At 28.5% G+C, this 24,950-nt stretch overlaps 2 protein-coding genes across 2 annotated transcripts; both read left to right on the forward strand.

Annotated features, from left to right (window-relative positions):
* Positions 1 to 722: 722 nt before the first annotated feature.
* On the forward strand, positions 723 to 1,330 carry LOC130941179 (uncharacterized protein At4g04775-like). The gene is made up of 2 exons (XM_057869595.1): positions 723 to 905; positions 1,025 to 1,330. The coding sequence occupies exons 1-2, from the start codon at positions 723 to 725 to the stop codon at positions 1,328 to 1,330; spliced, it is 489 nt and encodes a 162-aa protein (XP_057725578.1).
* A 6,973-nt stretch (positions 1,331 to 8,303) lies between these two features.
* Positions 8,304 to 16,872, forward strand: LOC130941830 (serine carboxypeptidase-like). Its single transcript, XM_057870430.1, has 9 exons — positions 8,304 to 8,689; positions 14,045 to 14,213; positions 14,449 to 14,568; positions 14,678 to 14,821; positions 14,918 to 15,068; positions 15,202 to 15,290; positions 15,390 to 15,648; positions 16,333 to 16,466; positions 16,557 to 16,872. Exons 1-9 carry the CDS (start codon positions 8,304 to 8,306, stop codon positions 16,650 to 16,652), a joined length of 1,548 nt encoding a protein of 515 aa, XP_057726413.1. The 3' UTR covers positions 16,653 to 16,872.
* The last annotated feature ends 8,078 nt before the right edge of the window (positions 16,873 to 24,950 follow it).

Consider the following 24,950-nt stretch of genomic DNA (forward strand, 5'->3'; position numbering starts at 1 on the left):
TGAATGTAGGTAGCAAATGGAGGGTGATGGCTTTACTAGAATTTGGGTGTAGGGACTAGTGTGAATGAATTTAAATACTAAAGCTAATTTTTAAAATTTTAAAATCTAAATTTAAATAATTATTAAATAATTAATTAAAAACTTGATTTCTTATTTTTAAAATATTTTTATTTTTAAACCTATTATACATATTATACACTAAAACTATTGGCTCTCCATACTTTTTTTTATTATTAAACACAAAAGACACATGCACTGAATAAATGTTATGTCTAATATGTTTGACATGCAGTAACACAACTAAGTATACGTGCGTGCATGCTCATAATTTATAGCTACTTCCTCTATTTTAAAAAACAATTATCTCCCACTCAAAAATGTATTTATATAAATTATTTATACATCTCTTTACAAATTTGTTTACAAAGTAACTAGAAGGGTTAACCACTAATTATACCCCCGAATTTTATAAACGCTGACAATAATGTCCTTCACTTTTGTTATCGACAAAAATATCGTTGGATAATTTTAAAACGTGCACCAAATGTCCGTCCGGCAAGTGATGCCTTCTCCATTGATGGAAGTGTGTGATGTGACAAATAGAAAAGCTTGTGTGGCAAATAGAGAGCTTAACTGGACCCATTCCCAAATTTTTCAATTCATTAACCCTAATCCCCAATTGCAAAATGAGAACGTGATGCATCTGAAGAGCCGTTTCAACCATGGATGCAGCAGGTATGAAGCGAAGGTCTGCGTCAATGGTAGAAGGCGGCAACGATAGGTGTGAAGACTCTTGTTCGAAGCAGTATGACGGTATGTGTCACTGTTCTCTTGTTGTTGTTGCTCTGAGATCGAAGACGAATGCTAACCCAGGGAGGTGGTTCTTTCGGTGCCCACTATGGAAGGTAAGCATGACTGGATTTTGCTCTCTAATGGGTCTTTGTTGTTATTCCTGTTTTAATATATGTTTCGCACGTTATGATTGATCTGTTCTTCATGGGTTTTCAATTTGTGTTCTTGACAGAATAAAAAACAGGATTGCAAATATTTTCAATGGATTGATGAATTGGAAGAGCAAGACATGGTTGAAGAGGAGGAATGTTCTTGGAACAACAAACCCAAGCTATCTTCAGGTGGAAAACTCAAACAGAAGAGCACTAGGAAGCTGTCCGAATCAGTGGAGTATGAGGACATAGAACCCATGGTGCTATCTGTTCTTACAAAAGAATTGAAGGAGAAATTGAGGAGGATTGAAATTCTTCTAATCATGATGTGCATTGGGGTTGTAATTGGTGTCTTCATCAATTTCTTTGCTCTATTTAAGAACTGAGTTGAACTAATGTTAAATAGTGGATGAAGACTAAATGTGAATAATTAGTGTGTATTTTGATAACTGTGAATATGCCAAATTTGGTTGAAATAGGGAATGACAACTCTTGTATTGTGTTTTCATGGAACCTGATGTGTATTAAGAGTGTACCAAATTATTCGACTATAAATTTGATGAGAACCTGATATGTGTTGTGTTTTGCAAAGTGCAGTAAAACCAAATGGAATACTTGTAGTACAAACTTGGTAATTAACATTTAAATGTACTATATCTGATCACATTGACCATAAAAGGTTACATAACGTTTATAGCAATTCCCAAAAAGTAAATAAACATTCCCTGTAATTCAAGCATAACCTGTGATTAAGTGACAATATTGCAATGACATAAGGGAATTAGGTAATCTAACATAAAAAGTACTAAACAAAGTCAAACACAACTTAGTTCAATAACTCTGAAAACAACTTAAACAAGTCAGCCAAAAAGCTCATTAACACTCAAAACAAAAGTTTCCTAAATCAATTCTACAATGTTAAAAGACCCTATAACAACACATTCATCATGGCTTCTTCTTTGGTTTTTGTGAAGGCTTTAAAGGTGCAGGTGTGGGCATGAATTCCATGAATCTCTTTGTGGTACCCTTGCTTGCTGCATTCATTGTTTGGTGAGAAACCAATAAGGGAGCACTGGAGCTAGAATTTGGCACATGCACTTGGGCTGAAGTATTGGGCTTCATAGAAATATTGGGCCTTCCAGCCACATTGGGCCTGACCTATAGTGGTCTAAAAGGTACATTGGGCCTCCCTGAGGTAGCCCTTGGAGTGGGAGCAGCAGCCACACTGGGCCTGACCTGTGGTGGCCTAATTGGATCATGTGCTGGTGCAATAGTGCATGGTGGTCTCATAATGGGGATCTTTGCCCTAGCACTAGATGCACCCTTCCTCACAAGTCTTGGAGCAGCAGCTACAGCACCAGAAACCTTTGGTGGAGCTGACTTGTTGATAGTAGTGGTTGAATCAGATTCTGTTGCAGGGTTTGATTCCAACCCTTGGGCTTGCTACAAATTCAAAACACAAATTCCAGAAGTCTGTGTATGTTGCAGAAAAAACAAGTACAAATGTAAAATTGTGAAGCTAACCTCATTATCAGTTTGAGATTGGGGGTGCCCTTGTGTAACTTGTTGTTCATCTGCTGCCTCAAGAGTCTTCTCATAGTACATTTCTTGCTCTTTATCTGATAGATCAGCAGCATCTTCTTTTTCATTTGCTGCTCCTAATGCAGTTTCGGCTTCTTGACTAGTTTGTCCCCTAAGACTTTTTTTTCTTCTCTTCACATGTCCTTGCATTGTGTCCTTGCTGCAGCATATACAACAGATTAGTACATATTTAGAATACAAATTTAACAAGTCATGTATACACTAATTTAGATTACAAAACCAATGGGTTAATATCAAGTGAGGTGTTTACCTTTTTGCACCAATTACAAGTAGTTTGACCATACTTTTGCGACATTTTGTATTGGCTATTACCTTGACGCTTAGATTCATGACGTGCTCTCTTTTTTATAAGGTAGACAAGGATAACCTTCATAGTCACTCCAATACTCTTCACTGGGTACAGAGTGAATGTGGAACTGATATGCCCTGTTGTAGTGCTCCATACACAACCAGTGATGCACATAGTCTTCAGGCCGGTGATTCTTCCTTTGGATAGCAGCCACTCCATGACAACAGGGCAATCCAGTCAGTTGCCACTTTCTGCAGGTACATGTTCTTTCTAGAGTGTTAACAGTAACCCTGTGTCCATGTCTCCTCACCTCAAATAAGTTATGCTCATCGTCCCCAACCCACTGGGCCTCCCAGTAATTACCCTCTTTTTTCTCTTTTTCCAGCCTACTCATCTGAATAGGTGCCAGCTTTCCTGTGTATGATGATAAAGCGTCTTTGTGCTGTGCCATAACCCTCATGATGTAGAACCTCATCTCTTCTAGCATTGTTAGGATACTTTTTCCTCTCATGCCCACTATTGTTGTATTAAATGATTTAGCATTGTTGTTGGTAACATTATCCACTTTAGGCCATTCAGAAAATCCTAATTTCGACCATGATGATTGTTCATAACTTGACAGGTACTCCCAAGCTCCTACATTGATCCGCTTGACATATGTCATTGCATTCTTGAATTTCAAATCTATCATTGCCCGAGCACACTGTCACAGAGCTCCTTTTAACTCTTTGTCCTTCCATCTCTTGTTCAAGTTCTGCCACATGTGCATCACACAAAATCTATGTAAAACTTTTGGCATGACTTCTTGGAGTGCTAGAACCAGTCCCTAAACCACATGACGAAAACCCAACATTCAATAGTACAACATTCAACAGTACAACATCGGTGCATAAATACAAATAAGTAAGTTGGACAAGATTTATAAATTACCTTTTGCTTGTCACTCATGAAGTTCCACCCAAATTCCTTGTAATCCCCGATATCTTCATGAAGTAAATGCAAGAACCATTTCCAATTTTTCTTCGTTTCAGCATCAACCACAGCATATGCTATAGGAAATAGATTATTATTCGCGTCTTGTCCTACAGTTGTGAGTAGTTGACCCCCAAAATGCCCTTTAAGAAAGGTTCCATCAAGACAAATGAAAGGCTTACAACCATATTTAAATCCTCTCTTACATACCGCTAAGCATATATATAAACTTCTGAACTTAAGCAAACCCTCTAACTGTGGATGTGTACTCATAGTACATGTAGAACCAGGATTAGCCTTAAGCATCTCTGATAAATAATTGCGTAGCTTCCCATACTGTTCCTTCTCCGTCCCCTCAATGATGTATGTCCTTTGCCATCTCCATTACCCTATACATCATTCGCTCACCTACACTTATGTCATATTCTACCTTGAACCACTCTTCTGCCTCCCTTTGTATCAAATTAGGAGAAATTCTAAGCTTGTTAACTAATTCTCCAGCCACCCATTTACAGGTTACTGATCTAGATTTTTTACTCCTTGGACATATGTGCTTATCAACTAGCGTCTTGATTTGAAAACTTGGTGGGAAATTTCTCCTTGAACAGTACACCTCCCACGGACAGTCCTGATTATAACAAATAACTCTGCATCTTAAAGGCTCCACCTTTAAAAAGAACACTTCCCTCCCCATTTGGATGTTAAACTTCTTAACAGCATCCTTGAACTCTTGCATCGTTGCAAACTCCATGCCCAGCTCGAGTCTAACTTGGCCGAAGCGTGCTTAAGGATTGTGTTGTGAAAATACCGGAACCCCGTTTTCATCATCTGATATAGGTAAATTGTGAAGATCCTCAGACTTGTACTGGAACTCATTTTCTCCACCATTATCAACTCCATCAGCATTACCCTCATGTACAGGCACAATCACTGTTGGGGCCTCATTGTCCCTAGGAGGAATAATTCTCTAACCTGATGGTTGTGGCCTTGAGTGTCTCTTCCTTCTTCCTGATTATCTTAAATTACTGTCTCCCTCCTCATTATGATTCTCTTCTACAATAACATAAAATAAAATAATTCGTTGTTAACAACATCGCAGCTTAGTATTTCTATGAAACCTAAATTGCATTATTTTCTAAATGAAGTTACCTTCTACTGCAGGTTCAACATGTGGATTCACATCTTCATTTGACACATTCTGTGCAGATTTTGCTTCTCCTCTAGCTTCTTCAGCTGGTGGTTCCCCTACTACTTTGGTGGTATCCGATGGTGGTGGCCTTGCATGTTTCTTTCTAATTCTCTTTCTACTATATCTACCGACATTCTCGGTGGTTGAGTCACCAACTACTGCTTCTTGGCTCTCCCAATTTTGCTCCTCATTGGTTTCATGTCCAGCAGTTTGATCTCCCTCAACTTGGGGTGCCTCAGTTGGTAGTTGACAAACCCCAATTTGACGGTTTGTTTTGTATTGAATTCAGAGCATTTTGATAACCTTTTGTCACATTTAGCCTAGGAATTAGCATGGTTTTGTTATCTCTCCCTTATTTGTGCTTAAGTGTAAAAACATGCTTTTTTAAGCCTTATTTTGATGAATTATATTTCCTCTTTGATTCCATAAGATGCCTTGATGTGTTTGTTAGTAATCTCAGGATGAAATAGGCTAGGCATGGATCAAAAGAAGCAAGGAAGGAAGCATACAAGTGGAGAGAAGAATTAAAAGTCAAAGAAGCAAAATCAGCCATGCACGCGCACGCGCACAAGGCGCTCGCGCGCATATTGCGAAACAGGCCAAGGACGCGCACGCGTACCGTGCGCGCACGCGCCGATGATGGCACATGACCTCACTAATGCAACACGTGCCTGGCGATTTGAGAGGGTTCTGAACCCATTTTTGGCGCCAAATTGCTAAGGGAAAGGAATAAAAGGATGAATGATTAAGGGGAAGGCATCACTTTTGGACCAATGATCACTTTCTAGTCATTAGTTTTAGTTAGAGGATTAGTTTTAGAGTTTTAGAGAGAGAAGCTCTCCCTTCTCTCTAGAATTAGGCTTAGGTTTAGTTCTTAGATCTAGATTTAGATTCATGTTCTCCTACTTCTACATCTCAATCTCTTGTAATTACATTCATTTTTCTTCCATTCTTTTATTGCAATTTTCTTTATGTTGTTCTTGTATTTTGTTATAGATCTAATATTGTTCCTTTTACTCTCTTTCAATTCAATAAAGGTAATTCATAATAAATGTGTTTCTTTTGATTGTTGTTGTTAATTCCTTTCAATAACTGTTGTTAGATTCTATTCTTGTTGTCAATTTGCTTTGCTTTTCTTTTGTGCCTTCCAAGTGTTTGATGAAATGCTTGGTTGGATTTTAGTGTAGGTTTTGTTCCTCTTGGCTTTGGTAGAGTAATTAGTGACTCTTGAGTTATCTAATTCTTTCGTTGGTTGATAATTAGAAGTTGCTAATTGATTTGAATGCCTCTAAAACTAGTCTTTCCTTTAGGAGTTGATTAGGACTTGAGGAATCAAATTGATTCATCCACTTGACTTTCCTCCATGGTTAGAGGTTGACTAAGTGGGAGCAATACACAATTCCCATCACAATTGAGAAGGATAACTAGGATAGGACTTCTAGTTCTCACATCTTGCCAAGAGCTTTGTTAGTTGTTAGTTTATTTTCATTACCATTTACTTTTCATGCCTCTTATCCAAAACCCCAAAATAACTCACAACCAATAACAAGACACTTTATTGTAAATTCTAGGGAGAACGACCCGAGGTCCAATACTTCGGTTTATAAATTTAGGGGTTTGTACTAGTGACAAACAACTTTTTGTATGAAAGGATTATTGCTTGGTTTAGAAACTATACTTCGACGAGATTTTATTTGAGAAATTCTAAACCGTCAAAAATCCATTCGTCAGTAGTACATTAGTGGTCTTAACACTATTGTTGTTTTCATCATGCACCTCAGAATCAACATTACCCTTGTCATGACCCACTTCTCCATTACCATTGTACTGATCTTCCATCACCTCATCTTCTCCCTGCCTTTCTTCATCACAACACACATCCTCATCGTCTATCTCTACAACTTCTACCTCATCATCAGATACTTTGACTTCATCTACGTACTCAGAATTTTGTAGAACAGGATGCTCAAAATACAAGTGAACCCTGTTACCATTTTTCATAGCAGCATCACACATACTAACAACATCAGCATCCCTCTTAAGCGGCCTTAAACCATTTGATAAGTCAAAATTGGGCTCCAACCAATGAACATCCTTAAACCCTGTGTAACCTAAATCGAGAAACAACCCTTCTACCAGAAATAAATTACAAGTATCCACACATATCTTGTCAATGTTGCTAACAGTACCCCCAGAATATTATATTCTACCCTTTTGATTGCTTTTTAACCTACCCATGTGGTGCATCACAAATGTTATGAGTGCTGACATCTGAAATTTCAAGCAGAAAAAATACACATTTTAATACTAGTACAGCACCAATCAACTACTAAAATTGTTCATCCAAAACAGAAAAAAAATACCCTGACTAAACCCTAAACCAATGTAATACAGCAAACAACGCATGCATCAAGTGACAAAATTTTAATGCCCAGAAATCCAAATTGTCACATACTTAGTTGCCATTTTTTTTTCATCAAAGACCATATAGCCACAACAACATGAACGAACACAAAGTTCCTAATGGAAAAGAGGCAAAGATATTACGCGTACCTTGTCAGATGAACAACCACCAACATGCGACAATGTCCCTCCAAACCAGCGTTGCGGCGACGATGGACTGACTATGGTCTTGAACAGTTGCTTGAAGAGGAGAAGATGGAGAGGCTACTATGACTCTAGTGTTAACTCTTTTACTCTTTTTGACCCTCTTTCACAGTGTTAAAATCTTTTAACTTTTTAATACATTAGTTGAAATTAGGTTATTAATTAGGAATTAGGGTTATTGAATTAGGAAATTTGGGAATGGATCTAGGTAAGCTTTTCATTTGCCACACAAGCTTTTCTGTTTGTCACATCACACACTTCCGTCAACGGAGAAGGCATCACTTGCCAGATGGGCATTTGGTGCACATTTTAAAATTATCCAACGATATTTTTATCGATAATAAAAGTGGGGGGCATTATTGTCAGCGTTTACAAAATCCGGGAGCATAATTGGTGGTTAACCCTAACTAGAATAACTAAATATGTTATTATATATAATAATCAAATCTGACATAGTTGAAATTCAATTTTTTCGGATAATTTAAATTTTAAATTTTAAAAATTAGTCAAAAATAAATATAAAAGATCTTATTTTATTTTTTAATTATTATATTGTTATATTTAATTATCATTATAATAATTAAATAATATTAAATATAAAAAATATAACCCTTGACATTAATTGTCATAGTTAATTAGCATAACCAAATGCTATAAATTCAGAACAATATCCTCACACATTTTTCAAAAAGCAAGCAACATGGCATCACCATCACTAACCCTCAACAAAATAATCTCTCACCCTTTTCTCTTCTTCCTGTTCTTTTTTTTCTTCATCTTTTCGTGTTCTACTACTCTATCCTATGCAATAAGAACTTCTCCATCATCTATCAATAATAGTAATGATCTTCATCATGTCTCTCGAGCAGAAAGGCTCATAAGAAGCCTTAATCTGTTTCCGACAAAGCCAGCTAATATCATAAGAGGAGGAGTAGGTGATGATGAGGACGAAAATGTATTTGTCCCCGGAAAAATTGTTGAGAAGAACTTCTCATTTCTTTCTATTGCTGATTCTGATCATCCTTCTGTTGATGATCTTGGTCACCACGCTGGATATTATGCTCTTATTCACACCAAAGCTGCAAGGTAAATTCAATTTATTTTAATTTTTATTAACTTTTAATGTAAAACAGTTTTACATGTACATCTAATTATACAAGGATATATCAATAAAAATAACTATTTTTTATATTAACTATTATTATGTGAATGATTATTCAAAAAACATATATAATTGAACAATTTTATTAAATATTTAACACTGTCAGTCAGTGTATAAAATAATAAAATTAAATTCATAATAAATATAGTAAAAACCTTTAGGTATATATAGTTATTGTTTATTAAAGTTGGAATAACAATGGCACATTAGAGTAATTCTGATAATCATTTGATAGAGTTTTGATATTATGTTTTACTAGCGGCTCAACAGGCACTGTCGTTTTTCTATTGAGTTAAAAAAATATTTTTATATTTTTATTTTTAAAATTATAAATTTATTATTAATAATTAAAAAATAAAATATTTTAAATTATTTAATATATGTAGAAAGTATTAAATAAATAAATTTAAATTTAAAAATAAAAAAAATTTGTTATTATGTGTAACAAAATCAAGATAAAGATTTACTAATATTATTTATATATTAAATTTATTTATTTTGTCAATCTTATTTCATTTGAAGTAAATTTAAAAATTTATATTCAAAACACTTTTTTTTATACATAATTTTAATAGATAAAAAATTATTTCTTTAATTTTATATTAAATATCTTTAATTATTTTTAATTTTATTATTATTTTAAAATGATTAATTTTTATTTTGATTATATCATCTCATCATATTAATTTTATTATACATCTTATCATTTTCTCTTATAATTATTTGCCTTGTTTCATTCTCCTTCCTTGTTTTCTTCTTTTATTAACTCCAACCACAATCAATTACCATTGTATCATTATCGCAACTCTCATTTTTGTTTATCACTTTGATCCATACATATCCATTGTGTTAACTTTTGATTTGTTAAAGATTTATTAAAAGAATTATTTTCTTATTTGATTTATTAAAGTCATATTTTATCATTTTAAAAAAAATTAAGATATCAAGCATTCAAAAATTTTATATAAAATAATTAAATATAAAATTTATAAGTTATTTAATTTTTTAATATATAGAATAATTAAATTTAAATTAATTTAGGTATAATACTAAAATCATTACGTTGTTACTATGTGTACCAATGAAGATAAAAATTTATAAATATTTATAAATTTATTTATTTCTCAATTATATTTAATTTAAAGCAGATATAAAAATTTATATTTAAATCACTCTTTCTTTCACATAATTTTAATAGCTACAAAAATTTATTTCTTATAATTTTATATTCAACATTTTAAATTATCTTTAGTTTTATTATTCTTTTATAATTTTTAATTTTTATTTTTATTATTCTTTTTTCTTACCATTATCTATTTACGTATACCTCACTACTACTCTTATATTGACTTATTCTCTCTTCCTTCCTCGATTTTTTATTCTCTTTTTATCTTCTCTCCAATCACAATTAGTTACCACCGTGCATGTATTAGTTCATAATTATTACACTCAGAAGTGAATACTACTTTAAAAATAAAGTAAAAAAAATCTCATAACTCTTATGTGAATCATCTATCTACACTCCTATAAATGTAACGAAAAAGTAAATTTAACTTTTTCTATTATGAGTTTTTTTTATTATCTAATGCATACAAAGTCACATATTTTTATTTGTGATAAAAATTAAAAATTAAAATTAAATGACATTAACATTTTTTTGTTTAATAAAATTAAAATAAAGCATAAAAATAATATAAGGATAAAAACTAAAAAAATAGATGGCTCTAGAAAAGAATAATGTTAAATTTTATGTCATTATATATGAGAATAGTGATTTATTTTATTATATTTATTTTTGTACCAAATAACAAAAAAGTTAAATTTTATGTCATTTTTTATTAATTAATTTACTTATCTATAGTTGTTTAAATTAGACTTTATATTTATTAAGTCATGTTTCCTTCCAAGATAAAAAAATAGTTATGAAGTTATTTTTAATTTTTTATAAGAGTACATTTATTATATCATGATTTTAATAATTAATGTAAAATTTAAAAAATTAAATATATATATATTTTGATTACATTCAAGAGTAAATTATATGTATTTCTATAGTCAAAAAATAGACTTCTTCTATAATTAATAGTTTTTCAATCATCTAATTTTTAGAAGAATAAATTATATGTACAATGAATTCCGATATATTGGTACAAAAATTATTCTGCGTAATTTTAAAATAAATTGTCCTGTTAAGCTATTTTACTTTTATTCTTTTAAAAGTATATCCAAAATAAAAAAAAATCACATAAATAATTTACATCCAATAGAAAACTCTTAATAAAGTTGCTGGAAAAAATATGTGAAAGTTCTTTTATTCGGGTAATATTAAAACTTAAATTTAGACGCCGATTGACATTATATATTGTGTAGGTACCTAGAATATATTAAAAGAATAAGATAACAATTTGAAGAGAAAAAGTATTTTACGTAAATTTATTTTTAAAAAAATAAACTCTGTTGAACTATTTTATTTTTATTCCTTAAAAATATATCCAAATAAAAAAATCTGCAACAATAATAATCTATATCCAATAAGAAAATCTTAATGAAATTAGTGTGAAAAAATAGGTAGAATGAAATTTTTTTATTTAACGTAACTGATGAAAAAAAATTTTAATAATAAACATTTCTTAAGGAATAATATTAGAACTTAAATTTAGACATCAATTGTCATTATATATTGTGTAAATTAGTAAATACCAAGAATATGTTAAAATAATATGATAATAATAATAATAATTTAAAGAAAAAAATTATTTTTTATATTTATTTAAAAAAATTATCCTATTTAAACTATTTTACTTTTATTCTTTAAAAATCTGCAACAATATTAATGAAGTTGCTGTTTAAAATAGATAAAAAAAAATTATTTAGAGTAACTTGACGTTTGTACAGGAGAATTCTTTTTAATAATAAATCCCTCTCTTTAAAAATAATATTAAAACTTACATTTAGACACCAAAATTTTTTGATATTGTCGTTATATATTATTATAAATTTAAAGTACATTAACATAATATAATAATTATAACAATATTATTTAGGACAATAATTAAAGATTTATTGAATCAAAACTTAAGAAAAAATATATTATTAAATTAAATAAATATACAGAATTTCTACCCATATTATCATTATTCAGTCTGTTATTTGGACACAGTTTCGCTGTTATTATGAATATTTGACAACGGAAATATAAATTATATTAGTTTTACGTTATAATTAAGTGAAATGAGAAGGATGCAAGAGAAGATGGATAAGAAAAGAAAATTTTTTTTCTATTATGCAGTAACAGTAATCTGATATGAGAGATGGCAAGAGAAGAAAGAGATAATTATAAAGTTCTGTGAATGTGAATGAATGAGATAAGAGAGAATGTAAATGTATGTGATAAAAGAGGAGGTGAAGTAGTGAAAGTTTTTTGTGGGATAGATGATTAGAAAGGGCAAAATTGAAAAAAAATGTTGACACCAAAACAGATTTTGCCATTATATATTGTTATAGATACACAACTAAGTGAACTAACTAATGTTATCATCATTCAGTATATTATTTGGGCCAATTTTAATACTTGAATATCTAAAAAACATATTATTAACATATAAATACTATTTTTTGAATTATCTAAATATTTTAATATAAATGATTTAATATTGTTTGGACAAAAAAAATTAAGAAATAAGATTAATATTTTTTCTAAGAATGATTTTCATCAAAATTATAAATACATAATAAAAATTTAGAGTACATTAAAATAGTACTATAATAAAAAAAATCACATATTAAATTAATAGTGTAAATTTATACCCACTAATATTATTACCGTTCTATCTATTATTTTGATTTGGACTAATTCTACTATTATTATGAGTATCTGAATGTTTTTTTTACTAAACAGAAAAGAAAGAAAAAAAATAGAGACAAAACCAAATTAATTGGCTAGGTTCATATCTAAATCTATTAGATGTTGAAACTCACTCCATGGTTGACTCCAATTCGAGTGAATGTTCGCGCCAGAAGTAGCTGCTTTAGCCCTACAATCTGCAATAGTATTTGTATTTCTCTGAATTAAAAGAACATGGACTCTCCAATTCCAATTCATAACCTCCTGTATATACTTTGCCAAATCCTATTCCGGAATATCCCTACCAAGCATTATTTGGTTTACCAAGAAAAGAACTTCTAAACAGTATGTTTCACAAATAACATCACGAAATCCACTATCCCAAGCAAGAAGTAAACCTCTCCAAATTGCATATAATTCAGCAAAAAAAACACTGCACACTTTGACTTTTTCAGTGCAACCTTTCAACCAACATCCGTCAGAATTGCGAATGATACAACCAAAACCAGCATAGCCAAAAGGAGCAAGTTTAAAAAGCAAATATATTATTGACATGAGATGAATGTATTTTTAAATTCTACCAAAAATGAAGTGATTTATTATATAAATCATAGCTACTAAAAGTAAAAAAAAAAAATATAATAATAATGATCAAAACATAGATCTAAATGAAAAAATATATAATAATAATAATAATCAAAATATTGAAGGTCAATAATTTTAGATATGTGTTCATTTTTGTGATATCGTTAACAAAAAAGATAAATTGGATTAAAAGCAACTAAAAAGATTTTAAGTTTTTCAGAGATAAATAACTGACGTTAAGTGGATAAATTAATTAAAAAGGATAATACTAAAAAGAAATTTTGAACAATAAACTCATATATTGCCATTATATATTGTTATAAATTCACATAATTGTATTTTGGTATATTAAGGTTAATGTGGAAAGTTTAAACGAGGTTTGTATTGAAGTTTCAATAAAAGAGGATATATATTTTGGTTAAAAAGGCTCATCTAACATAGTTGACTACTACTATTTCTCATCAATTACTATTTATATATATAATATAAGGGTCATGTGATAAATTAAAGTAATAATATGTCAACTAGAAAATTGTTTACGCTGTGATGATTAAGGTCAAACAATAATTGTTACTATACATCACCCTTTTCATTCTTTTTGCACAATGATAGACATATACATGTGGTTAGTTTTATATATTTTTTAATCAATTATATAAATTTAGATGTATGAATGTGATATTTTCGAAGCCACTACTATGTCACATTGTCCTACACGTAAAGTGTTTGTGGATGCGTCATGTACAAGGTTATCTAGGGTCACCATTAATTAATATTTTTAATAAATTAAAAAAATTATTATTATTGTATTAATTAATTATTATTGTATTTGTATGATTTTTTTTTGTAGGATGTTCTATTTTTTCTTTGAATCTCGGAACAATAAAGATGACCCAGTTGTGATATGGTTGACTGGAGGACCAGGGTGTGGCAGTGAACTTGCATTGTTCTATGAAAATGGTCCTTTCAAAATTACTAATAACCTCTCACTTGTATGGAATGATTATGGTTGGGACAAGGTACTAATAATAATAATTAATTACTCCATTAATTGTATAGATTATTATCCTCTCTCATATTATATAATTGCTACAAATGTTATGATATTATTATGCTTCATTTTCATAAATGTAAAGTCATAGACAACCCACTTTAGTTAAATCAAAGCCGTTACACCAACTATGTTTACTTGTGGGAATAATTTCATTTCATTAACTAATTAAAGTTAAATATATAATAATATTATATTTTCAGGCATCAAATATTCTATTTGTTGACCAACCCACTGGGACAGGTTTTAGTTACACTTCTGATGACTCTGACATTCGCCATGATGAGAATGGTGTTAGCAATGATTTGTACGACTTCTTGCAGGTAATAATTCTTTCAAAAATAATTATTTTTAATAACTATATATGTCGTACATAAAATACAAATTAAAATCCATTATTTTTTTTCTTTTTACTATTATTGATAATGGTAGGCATTTTTCAAAGAGCACTCGGAGTTTGTGAATAATGACTTCTATATCACTGGAGAATCATATGCTGGACATTACATTCCAGCTTTAGCATCTCGAGTTCATCAAGGAAACAAAAATCAAGAAGGAATTCATATAAATTTTAAGGTCTTGATTTATTTATTTATTTATTTATTTATTGTCACGGTTGTATTGTTTGATTTAATTTGATCCTATAGGTCGTAATTATATAATTAATTACAGGGTTTTGCTATTGGTAATGGATTAACTAATCCTGGAATTCAATACAAAGCATACACTGATTATGCATTAGACAATCAATTAATTACAAAAGATGAACATCAAAGTATCAATAAGTTGATCCCACCGTGTGAACAAGCCATTCAAACTTGCGGTATTATTAATTATTTCATGCATATTGTTATTTAATTTTTTTTATATATATAATAGAGTGACACGCATCAATATATATTAGGTTTAATTTGTTTAATATTAACACACTATTATTATTGTGTTGAATTTTGTAGCCAAAGAAGGTGAAAAAGCATGTGTGACAGCCTATGGTAAATGTGAAAGTATATTCGATAGTATCCTATCCATCACCGGCAATATTAACGTAGGAAACAAAAATATATATATATAATATTTACATGAATTTAAATTTGATAGACTGATAAAAAGATTAAATTTTATATTATATATGTTTATATTGCAGTATTACGACATCAGAAAGAAATGTGAAGTGAATATGTGCTATGATTTATCGAGCATAGAGAAATTTTTGAACCAAGAAAAAGTGAGGGAAGCTTTAGGTGTTGGGAAGTTGGAGTTTGTTTCATGTAGTAAGACAGTGTATTACGCTATGAAAGGGGATTGGATGAAGAACTTGGAAGTTGATATTCCAAATCTTCTTGAAGATGGTATTAGATTGCTTGTGTATGCTGGTGAAGAACATCTCATTTGCAATTGGCTTGGTAAGCCCCTTTATGCAATTATTCTGTTACTTTGGTGAATGTTTTCAAATCTTTGAAATGTCTTATTGTAATTTTTTTATGAATATGAACTATTTTATATTTAATATTAGGAAAGGTATAGGTAAACAATAAAAATACTAAACAATGTGAATAATAGATATATCAGATGTTTATTTCACTAGGTGTACGGATGGTTATTCTAATATCAAGATTTAGGTGGATAATTTAAAAGTATAGTGTATTTTTATTTAATTGGTGGTTGTTTATGTTGTTTAAAAAAATCATTAATTACCTAACATAACCCTTAATATTATTGTAGTTGGTATCAACATACATGTCTCGTCTTTATTAATCATTTGTTACTAAGTAAGAATTATTGTTTGTTAATTAAATAAATTTTAACTTTTTGTATATTTATTATATTTATATTAATGGTTCAAATTTAAAAGAGCAAATTGTTAATTAGGACAACTTTTTTTTTTTGTAAAATTATAAAAAAAATTAAAATATGCTAATTTATTTGTCACTCCTAATATCAGGTACTTTTTTAAAGTGTGTTATTCTTCTTATTTGTTTCAAAATACATTACTATTTCACTAAATTCTAAACCCTAAACCTTAAACTCGATTTCGATTAATACACACTTTTAGATATTTACAAGTCACTTTTTCTTTCATTGAGCAGGGAATTCAAGGTGGGTTCATGCCATGAAATGGTCAGGTCAAGAACAATTTGGAGCATCTCCTACAATCCAATTTGTGGTCAACGGTTCACAAGCCGGTTCACTAAAAAGCTACGGCCCACTTGCTTTCCTTAAGGTTTGTGTTTAGTAAGGCTGTATTAATAATTAATTACTTGGTTAATTTAATTATTCAATTTCACTCTAACAAGATTAATAAACAAAACAGGTAAATGAAGCTGGGCACCTGGTACCAATGGATCAACCAGAAGCTGCACTTGAAATGATCACAAGATGGATGAAAGGGACATTAACTGTCACATAAGTAAAAAAATATTTTATTTTTACAATAATAATAATAATAATAATAATAATAATAATAATAATAATAATAATAATATCAATTTATAATAGGAATATATAGGATTACGAGATTTAAGCTTGGAGTTCGAGCCTTTTTATTATTTTTCACATAGCATTTTAGCATTATTTAATGAAGAATGTGAACACAAATACACAATTGAAGTGTCATGCCGCTTATATTATATACGCAATGTTTCTATTTTCTATTTTTTTTTTTTAAGTTACCCTTCTAATATCATTACGAGGGATTGGAAAAAATCCCTCACTCTCTTGGTTATTAAAGAGATGACAATACTATCAGAAACTCAGAGTTCGCAAGTATCCGATCATTATTTTTCGCTATTTTTTTCATTATTTTTATTGGTGTTAATATCTATTTTGAAAATAAAAACATAACAAGTAATTAACCAAACAGGTTTAACACATTTCAACTCAAAAGAAAAGTGACTAACACCTTGCTCCGAACCGAAAAAAAAAATACTAGTCCATCTCAAACCAAGGTTGCGAGAACCGAATCGGTCAATAAATTAATAAAATAACGGGTTCAATAGTTTAAAAATTTAATTGAGATCTAACCGGTTTAATTAAATATAAAATAAAAATATCAAAAATTTAATATATATACTTTTAAATATTAAAATTCAATAATTTTTAACATGATAAAAATTTAAAATTTTATAATTTTACATAATAAATTATTTATTAAAAATTCACAAACAACTTTAAACATCAACATTCATGACTAATAAAAATCAAAATACATAAAGAGAGTTTATCAAACAAACCCTAAAAGTTTATCATAGTTAAAAACAATAAACTGAAATTTAAAATTTCAATTGGATACTTCCTATTTTTTTATTTCTCACTTATATCTAGTAAGTAAACATAGAAGTTGCATTGATGTCATTTTATTTGTAGTATATTATTCGCCAACAACATTGAAAACAGGAACCAAAGTTGACATGAACGAGATAGAAGTAATATTTTGAAAAATGATTTTAAAATTCTATTTAGCATTTAGCATTACAGCAATTCTGTAACAGAATTAACAGAATAAAAAAATTAATTGAAAAATTAAAGAACTCTACAGCAACTCCAGCAAGCCAGTGATTTATATAATTAATAGAATAAACAATATTAATTGAAAACTGAAGAACTCTGCAGCAACTCCAGCAAGCCAGCAATTCATATCATTATGAGTTTATCAAAAAAATTAATTAAAACACTAAAAATCTCACTGAGGCAGAGAAAGCAGAGACAACCTAAAGTGGTATAGAGATGTTCGACAGGACAGAGGCGATCGACGACAGAAGCTATGACCCGACCTTCCGACGACGAGGGCGACAGAAGCTTCAAACGGATCACCCGACAACGACAATGGCGACAGAAGCTTCGAGGGGTGATGGTGGCAACGACTGGTGGCCACTGCCGGTGCCAATGGTGGTAAGGACGGTGGAGTGAAGGCGTTCCTGCTGGCTTCAGCCTTCAACTCATTGAGGAAATTAGGGTTGGAACTTGGAAGGGGAGAGAGAGGCGTTAGGGTCGAAGGGATTAGGCCTTTTGAACGTTTTCTTTTTTTTTTAAGCGTAAAAAAAGACGCCGTTTTTATAAGGATGGCAAAACCGGACTTCTAAAAAAACCCATCCGGTTCGTTTCGTTCCGTTCATCGGTTAACCACCGATTTGACCGATTCTTTTATCAATTTTTTATAGAACGATTTTAGAAGTCAACTGGACCGATTAGATGACCGATTTCTAGTTAATTTGGTTGAACCGATCAGTCTGGTCTGGTTTTTAGAACATAAAAATTCTAAATTATCCTTATCTTCATCACCACTTTTCTAATATCAAATCCCACTACCACTCAAATTTTTTTTCACTACCACTCTCATTCTCAACTACCACCATCATTTCCGCCATCCGAAATTTGCAAGCTTCCTGGACCGGTTAGCGTAAAACGACACTGCGGCAGAGAGGTGTGGTTTCGCCACTGCCGCCTGACCTAAACAGCCGCTGTCATCTCCAGAGGCAAGCCTTTGTGATTTTGAACTCAGGTGTTCTACAAGTGTACTATAGTACAAATTTGTCCTGCATCATAGAAATTAGAAATTCAATCAGGAATGTAAACTAAAGTAAATAGATAAATAAAAATGTGAAATTGGATCAGTAGAACGAGATAGAGGAAGCTTGAGTGGGTGAAAAACAGCATAGTATTGTTGATGGTGTCTAATTCCTTCTTCTCCATTTCCAAATCCAAAAGCCTAGCTTTTACTATTGCCATTAGTTTCTTACCCAATCGCACTACTCCGCTATTGCACTCAGATTTCCAAAATTTTCACTCTGCAACTACCAATCCAAAATTTTATTCTGATTCCAACAATATCGTAGTCCTGAGCAACATCAACAAACACCATGAACATGAAAGGATTATCGCTAACCTGCGCCATTCTACTAGGCACTGTCGAGGAGGATGACCAAGGCAACCGCATAGGCTACATCAAGGGCAAATATTGCTTCGGTATCAATTTCACCCATTTTTTATTTTTGTTCTCTAAATTCAATTCAGTGAAGCTTTTTCGGTTTCTAATGGGTCAATTATCAATGTCGAAATTTTTTCGATCTGATTTTGAAAAGATTCGAAAATTTCCAGAACTTGTTCAATCGCTTCTTGGACGGTCTCAGGTCATCTTCAAACTCAAAATTCTCGGCGTGGATGAGATCAAGCTGAGGCGTGCTATAAAAGAGCCAATCATAGGTATCATTGGAGGAGTTTCACACAGCAGGATAATCGAATTTCTGACAAAAAATATAAGGAGATACGGAGCAAGGGAACATTAGAGATAGCAGTTAGTGTCATTGTTTTTGGAATGTTTCTCGAAGGCGCAGAAGCCATTTTGAGTGATGGTGGTAGTTAAAGATAAGAGTGGTGGTGAGGAAGAGTTTGAGTGATGGTAGAGTTTGGGATAAAAAAGTGGTAGTGTGGAGTGAGAGAAGAAGTTAAAGATGGATTATATTAGAGAATAATTTAAGAATTTTAAATATTTTTTTGAATTTGGATAGTTTTATTAGTAAAAATTCATATTTCATGAATACAAATAATATTTTTTTTATAGATAAATGTGTCAGCATTTTCAATTTTTATGAGTAAAAATAATAATTTATTAAAAAATAATTAAATATCATACCATCAATTCATCCCAGCAAATACGTTCTTGTTACAAATTAAAGTCTTCAAATATACAAATTTTCCAACCCTTTCGTCAATGCATGCCATGTAGTTTCCATTCTAAACATGGACCTGGATCGTGCCCCTTTTGTCTTGGACTTCCTTTTTCCCTATTCCATTAATTTCCATGCATGTAGTATATATGCCATTATTGACCTTAGTTTTAGCTTCTATTCTCCCTGTCTAAATTTGTCCTTTAGGCCTTGGAAAAAAAAGGGAGAATATATGTTCTATCGTGTAATTAAATAAAGATTTATTTTAATAAAAAAATTTAATAATCAAACTAAACATTACTTAGATATGTATTTTATATTTATCTCTTAAATATTTATATAATTTATTTTTTAAACTGTTATATTGTTCTCTTCTCTAATATAATATAAAAAATAATTTTTTATAAAAATAATTTGTTTAATTATTAATTAAATAATAAAGTACTAATAAATTAAAAATTAAAAAATAAAAATACTATAAAAAATACGGTAAAAAAGTTGAATTTTATCATTTTAAATTTCTGTTATTAATTTTAATAATATATTTATTTTTAAATAATATATGTATGATAAAAAAAATATGTTTATTTTTTTGGAGTACAAATTTTATTATTATATTTATATGTTCATGATTTTAATTATACTTTTAAATACTTTGAATAGATTTATTTTATTATATTATATTTTACATATAAATATATGTTCCATCACGTAATTAAATAAAGATATGTTTTTTTAATAAACAAATTTAATAACCAAATTAACCATTAATGATGTGGGTAAGCAGTGATTCACGCCAAAAAGAGGCACTGACTGGGAAGAGAGGTTGTGTGGGAGGGCATGGCGATGACGTTAGCTCTTCTTGTCACTAACGCGACGGTGCTTGGAAGGACCAAATATAGGTGATGAAGTGATAAACAAAGAATGGAGGAGTGAAATGTGTTTCAATTAACGGGAGTGGAGCTTTGATATTTTAAGAATAATAAATTATAAAATAACCCAACTATGGTTAAGATAAGGACCAATTACAATGTGACACATAATGAAGGGTAACTTACATGTTATTTTAGAGGGGGTTGGGTAGCATTCACCTATATATATATATATATATATATATATATATATATATATATGGTTGAATTTTTTATTTATATATATATGGTTGAATTTTTTATTTTAGAATCAAAGGAGCATTTTTTTTCCTTAAATATAACAATACTCATTTCATTTCATGTGAAAAATTAAAGAAGACTTTTTAGCTAGAAATTATTAGAAATTCATATTGTTTTTATAATTAAACACAAGATAATATCTATATCTGATGTGAAGTAATTAATTAAGTTTTTTAAAGTTAAATCAGACATTACGTAGTTATAAAAGGATAGAATGAAGTTGACATACTAGTTCAAAAAAAAAAAAAAATTTAGTTAGTCAACAATAACAAACTTCAGAGTTTAAGGTTTATCATTTAAGGTGTATATAGCTAAGAGTTTATTTATTTAAAATCTAGAATTCAAGATAAACAAAATAAATTTAAGGTGCATTTTTAATTATTTATTTAGAAAGTATAGCGAAATGAGTTATATCAATTATAATTAATTATCGATAATTGATATCAATTAATTGATTGCATTAATTTGTAAGATGAATAACGTATAATAAATGTTGTGAAATTAATTATAATAAATTAATAATTAATAAATAAAAAATTAAAAAGGACTTTGTTATTGTTTTTTAATGGCTACACATTTTTATAATTTCACTTTCTGTTCATCTCTTCCTTGTACATTTATTTCTTTTAATTTATTGAACTAAATCAATTATACTAATTATTTGTATTAACTAATTAAGTACTTTTTAATGAGTTATTATAACTGTGTCTTTAGACCATAGGTTAAAAATATTATAAAAAATATTTTATAAAAATTATTGAAAAATAAATATTTTTAAAATGTGTCCTTAAGACACAAATTAACTAAATTATTTTTCAATTTAATGTGTTTGATTCATTCTATTGTATTAACTATAACTAATCAATCATGTAATTTGATTTGATTAGGATAAATATTTTATTATTTAATATTTTATTTGATTCATTAAATTACATTAATTATAACTTCAAATATTTAATTTAATTAGAGTAAATATCAAATTATTTTAAATTTTGTTTGATTCATTAAACCAAATTAATTATAACTAATTTATTATTTAATTTGATCGAGATAACTATTAAATTATTTAGTAAATAATATATAAAGCAATGGAATAAATGAATTCAATTAATTCAATTTATTATCTTATTATTTTATATATCCCTTTTCTCTTTTTTTTATTTTGTACTTCACATAAAATATTTGTAATTTTTTATTTTTATTTTTTTATCTTAATTTTGCTGATATTTTTCTATAATTTTGTTTTATATTAATTATTTTTTTATTTATTTTGATTAATAATTCTTAAGAGTATTATTATTTTATTTGAAGATAATTTAATTTTTTTGTAATATTTTTGTAAAAATTGATTAATAGGTTTTGTTAAATATTTTTTTTGAAATTTTTTTAATAAAATCATATTTTGATTTTTCTCTTTCATCCTTTGTATTATATAATTATACTAATTTTCTATTACAATACATTTTTTATCTACTCCACACATTATCTTTTGTATCTTTTTTTAATTGCTCTTTTTACTTTATTTTTAATTATTTATTTTAGTTTTATTACTTCTCATATATAGATTTATTATAATTCATCACAGCTTCTTTTTTAATTCAAGTGATTTTTTAGGTTATATTTTACCATTGATACTTTTATTTTGTTTAGTGTGTTTTTTTAAGTCTATGTTTAATATAATAATCTGTAAATATATATTCTATTATTTAAAAATTAAATTTTTTTACTTAATGATAAAGCTGTCGTGGCATGTTTGTGATGGTGTTTTTCGATTTATTTCTTTTAACTCATTGAATTTAATTTATTATAATAAATTAATTATATCAACTAATTAATTTGGTTAATTATTTAAATATCATATAATTTAATATAATTTCTATCAATCAATTAATTATAATTCAAATTGAATGATTATTTTGTTACGAAAATGTTATTTCCTAATCTATTTATGGGCAATACATATGTTAATTATAATCGCAAATTAAGCTACTTTATATTAAATAACTTATATAATGGTCATCTCATTTATTATTATAAATGCTGAATTAAATAAGTCATTATTACTTTTGGTTTAGAATTAAATGAGAATAAAATCAAATATACTATTTTATTTGGCTTTTAGAATTTAATAGGTGTCACACTCAAATATAAATAGTGATTCAACACATCAAAGCCACATTCGTAACTCTTTTTCCATAAAAAGAATTGTGATTCAACCCTATTAGGGATACAGAAGGTTTTCAAAGAACAAGGGAATGATCTGAATTTGCACAAATTCTAAATGTTCGAACTTACGATGTTGTTTCAGTTGATTGTCGTCACGAGAATGACTCTAATCTATACGTGTCTAAGGACTAGAATAGATTAAATATTATTTAATTAATTTATTTTTAATGTTGGTATTTGATTAAATTAGTTTTAGAGAAATTTAAATTATTGACTCAATTTATATATTACGACTATTCTTTTTGAATATATTATTTTTACATTTTTTAACATAAAATTTCTTTTTTTTTATTTTAAGTTTATTTTCTTTCTTGGATATATGTATCACCTTTTCTTTCTCATTTTATATTTCAGATTAGTAATGTAATTATTAAGAAAAATGTATATTTCATTTATATATGTATCACCTTTTATTTTCTCATTTTATATTTTTCATTTATCAAATATTTTTTACTCATTCGCTCTCTCTTCTCTCTCCCCCCTCTCTCGTGTTTAAGGTACAATTTTCGAAATTTATTTATTTTTTGTTTTTTTTTTATCTTTATTTAAACATTTCATTTTTTTATATTTTTTATTTATTTTAATTGCTTATTATTAGGCGCATACTATATATATATATAGTCTTTTTTTTATGATTCACAATTAATATATACATTATTGTTCGTGTATGTGGTTTATATGTTAATATTTTTATTGATTCTCTTTATTATTATTTTTTTTGTGTGTCTCTTTGTTGCTCTTTATTTTAATTATATTCATTGATTTCTCTATATTGATGTTCTTTTTATTTGAAATATCGTGACAATTTAGAGTGTATGTTGTGATCCATGTGATATTCGTTAATTTGGTGTATCTTTTTAGATGGTTTATGTTATGTTATAATGTGTTTAAAGAGTTGACTTAAAATTATAATATGATATATAGATTTATAATATGATTTATAGTATGCTAAAATATTAGGACATTATCATATAGATATATTTTTATTTGTCCATTAGATTATTCAACTATATAAGATCTTAAAAATTATGCAATTATGTAACTAGTTATTTTTTCATATAATTATTGTATTGATCATTTATATTAGTGAGACTATTTTTATTATTAATATTTATAAATATGCTATTATTTGTATAATTGATTGAATCATCTTATTGGTTTAAATTTAATTCTATTGAATTAATTATCCAAGGTGTCATCGCTATTTCTATTTTTAAAGAATTTTTTTAATATTATTTAACAATTCTAATAACATAATAACAATTAAAAAAAACAGAACAAAAAATTTTTTAATGTGAAAATAGGGCAAAAGGAATAAATTTATTTATTTAAAATTTTTTTCAGGATATATATATTTTTTTATAGATAATTATTGTAAGGTATGAAAAATTAATTATTAAAGATAAATGATTATTATAATTAAAAATAATGACAATTTAAATGATATACATATAAACCATACCAAATATAATAACTTAAAGGGTTACTTTTGAAAAAAATATAGTTAATGATATTTAATTTTTTACTATTTATTAAAAAAACATAATTACTTAACGATATTTATTTTTTAAATTTACTATGTATGCAATTTTATTCTTCTTTTTTTGACAAAATTTTATTCATGATGGTAATTCTTCTAATGGT

This window comes from Arachis stenosperma, chromosome 7 (assembly GCF_014773155.1).
Source record: "Arachis stenosperma cultivar V10309 chromosome 7, arast.V10309.gnm1.PFL2, whole genome shotgun sequence".
Lineage (NCBI taxonomy): Eukaryota > Viridiplantae > Streptophyta > Magnoliopsida > Fabales > Fabaceae > Arachis > Arachis stenosperma.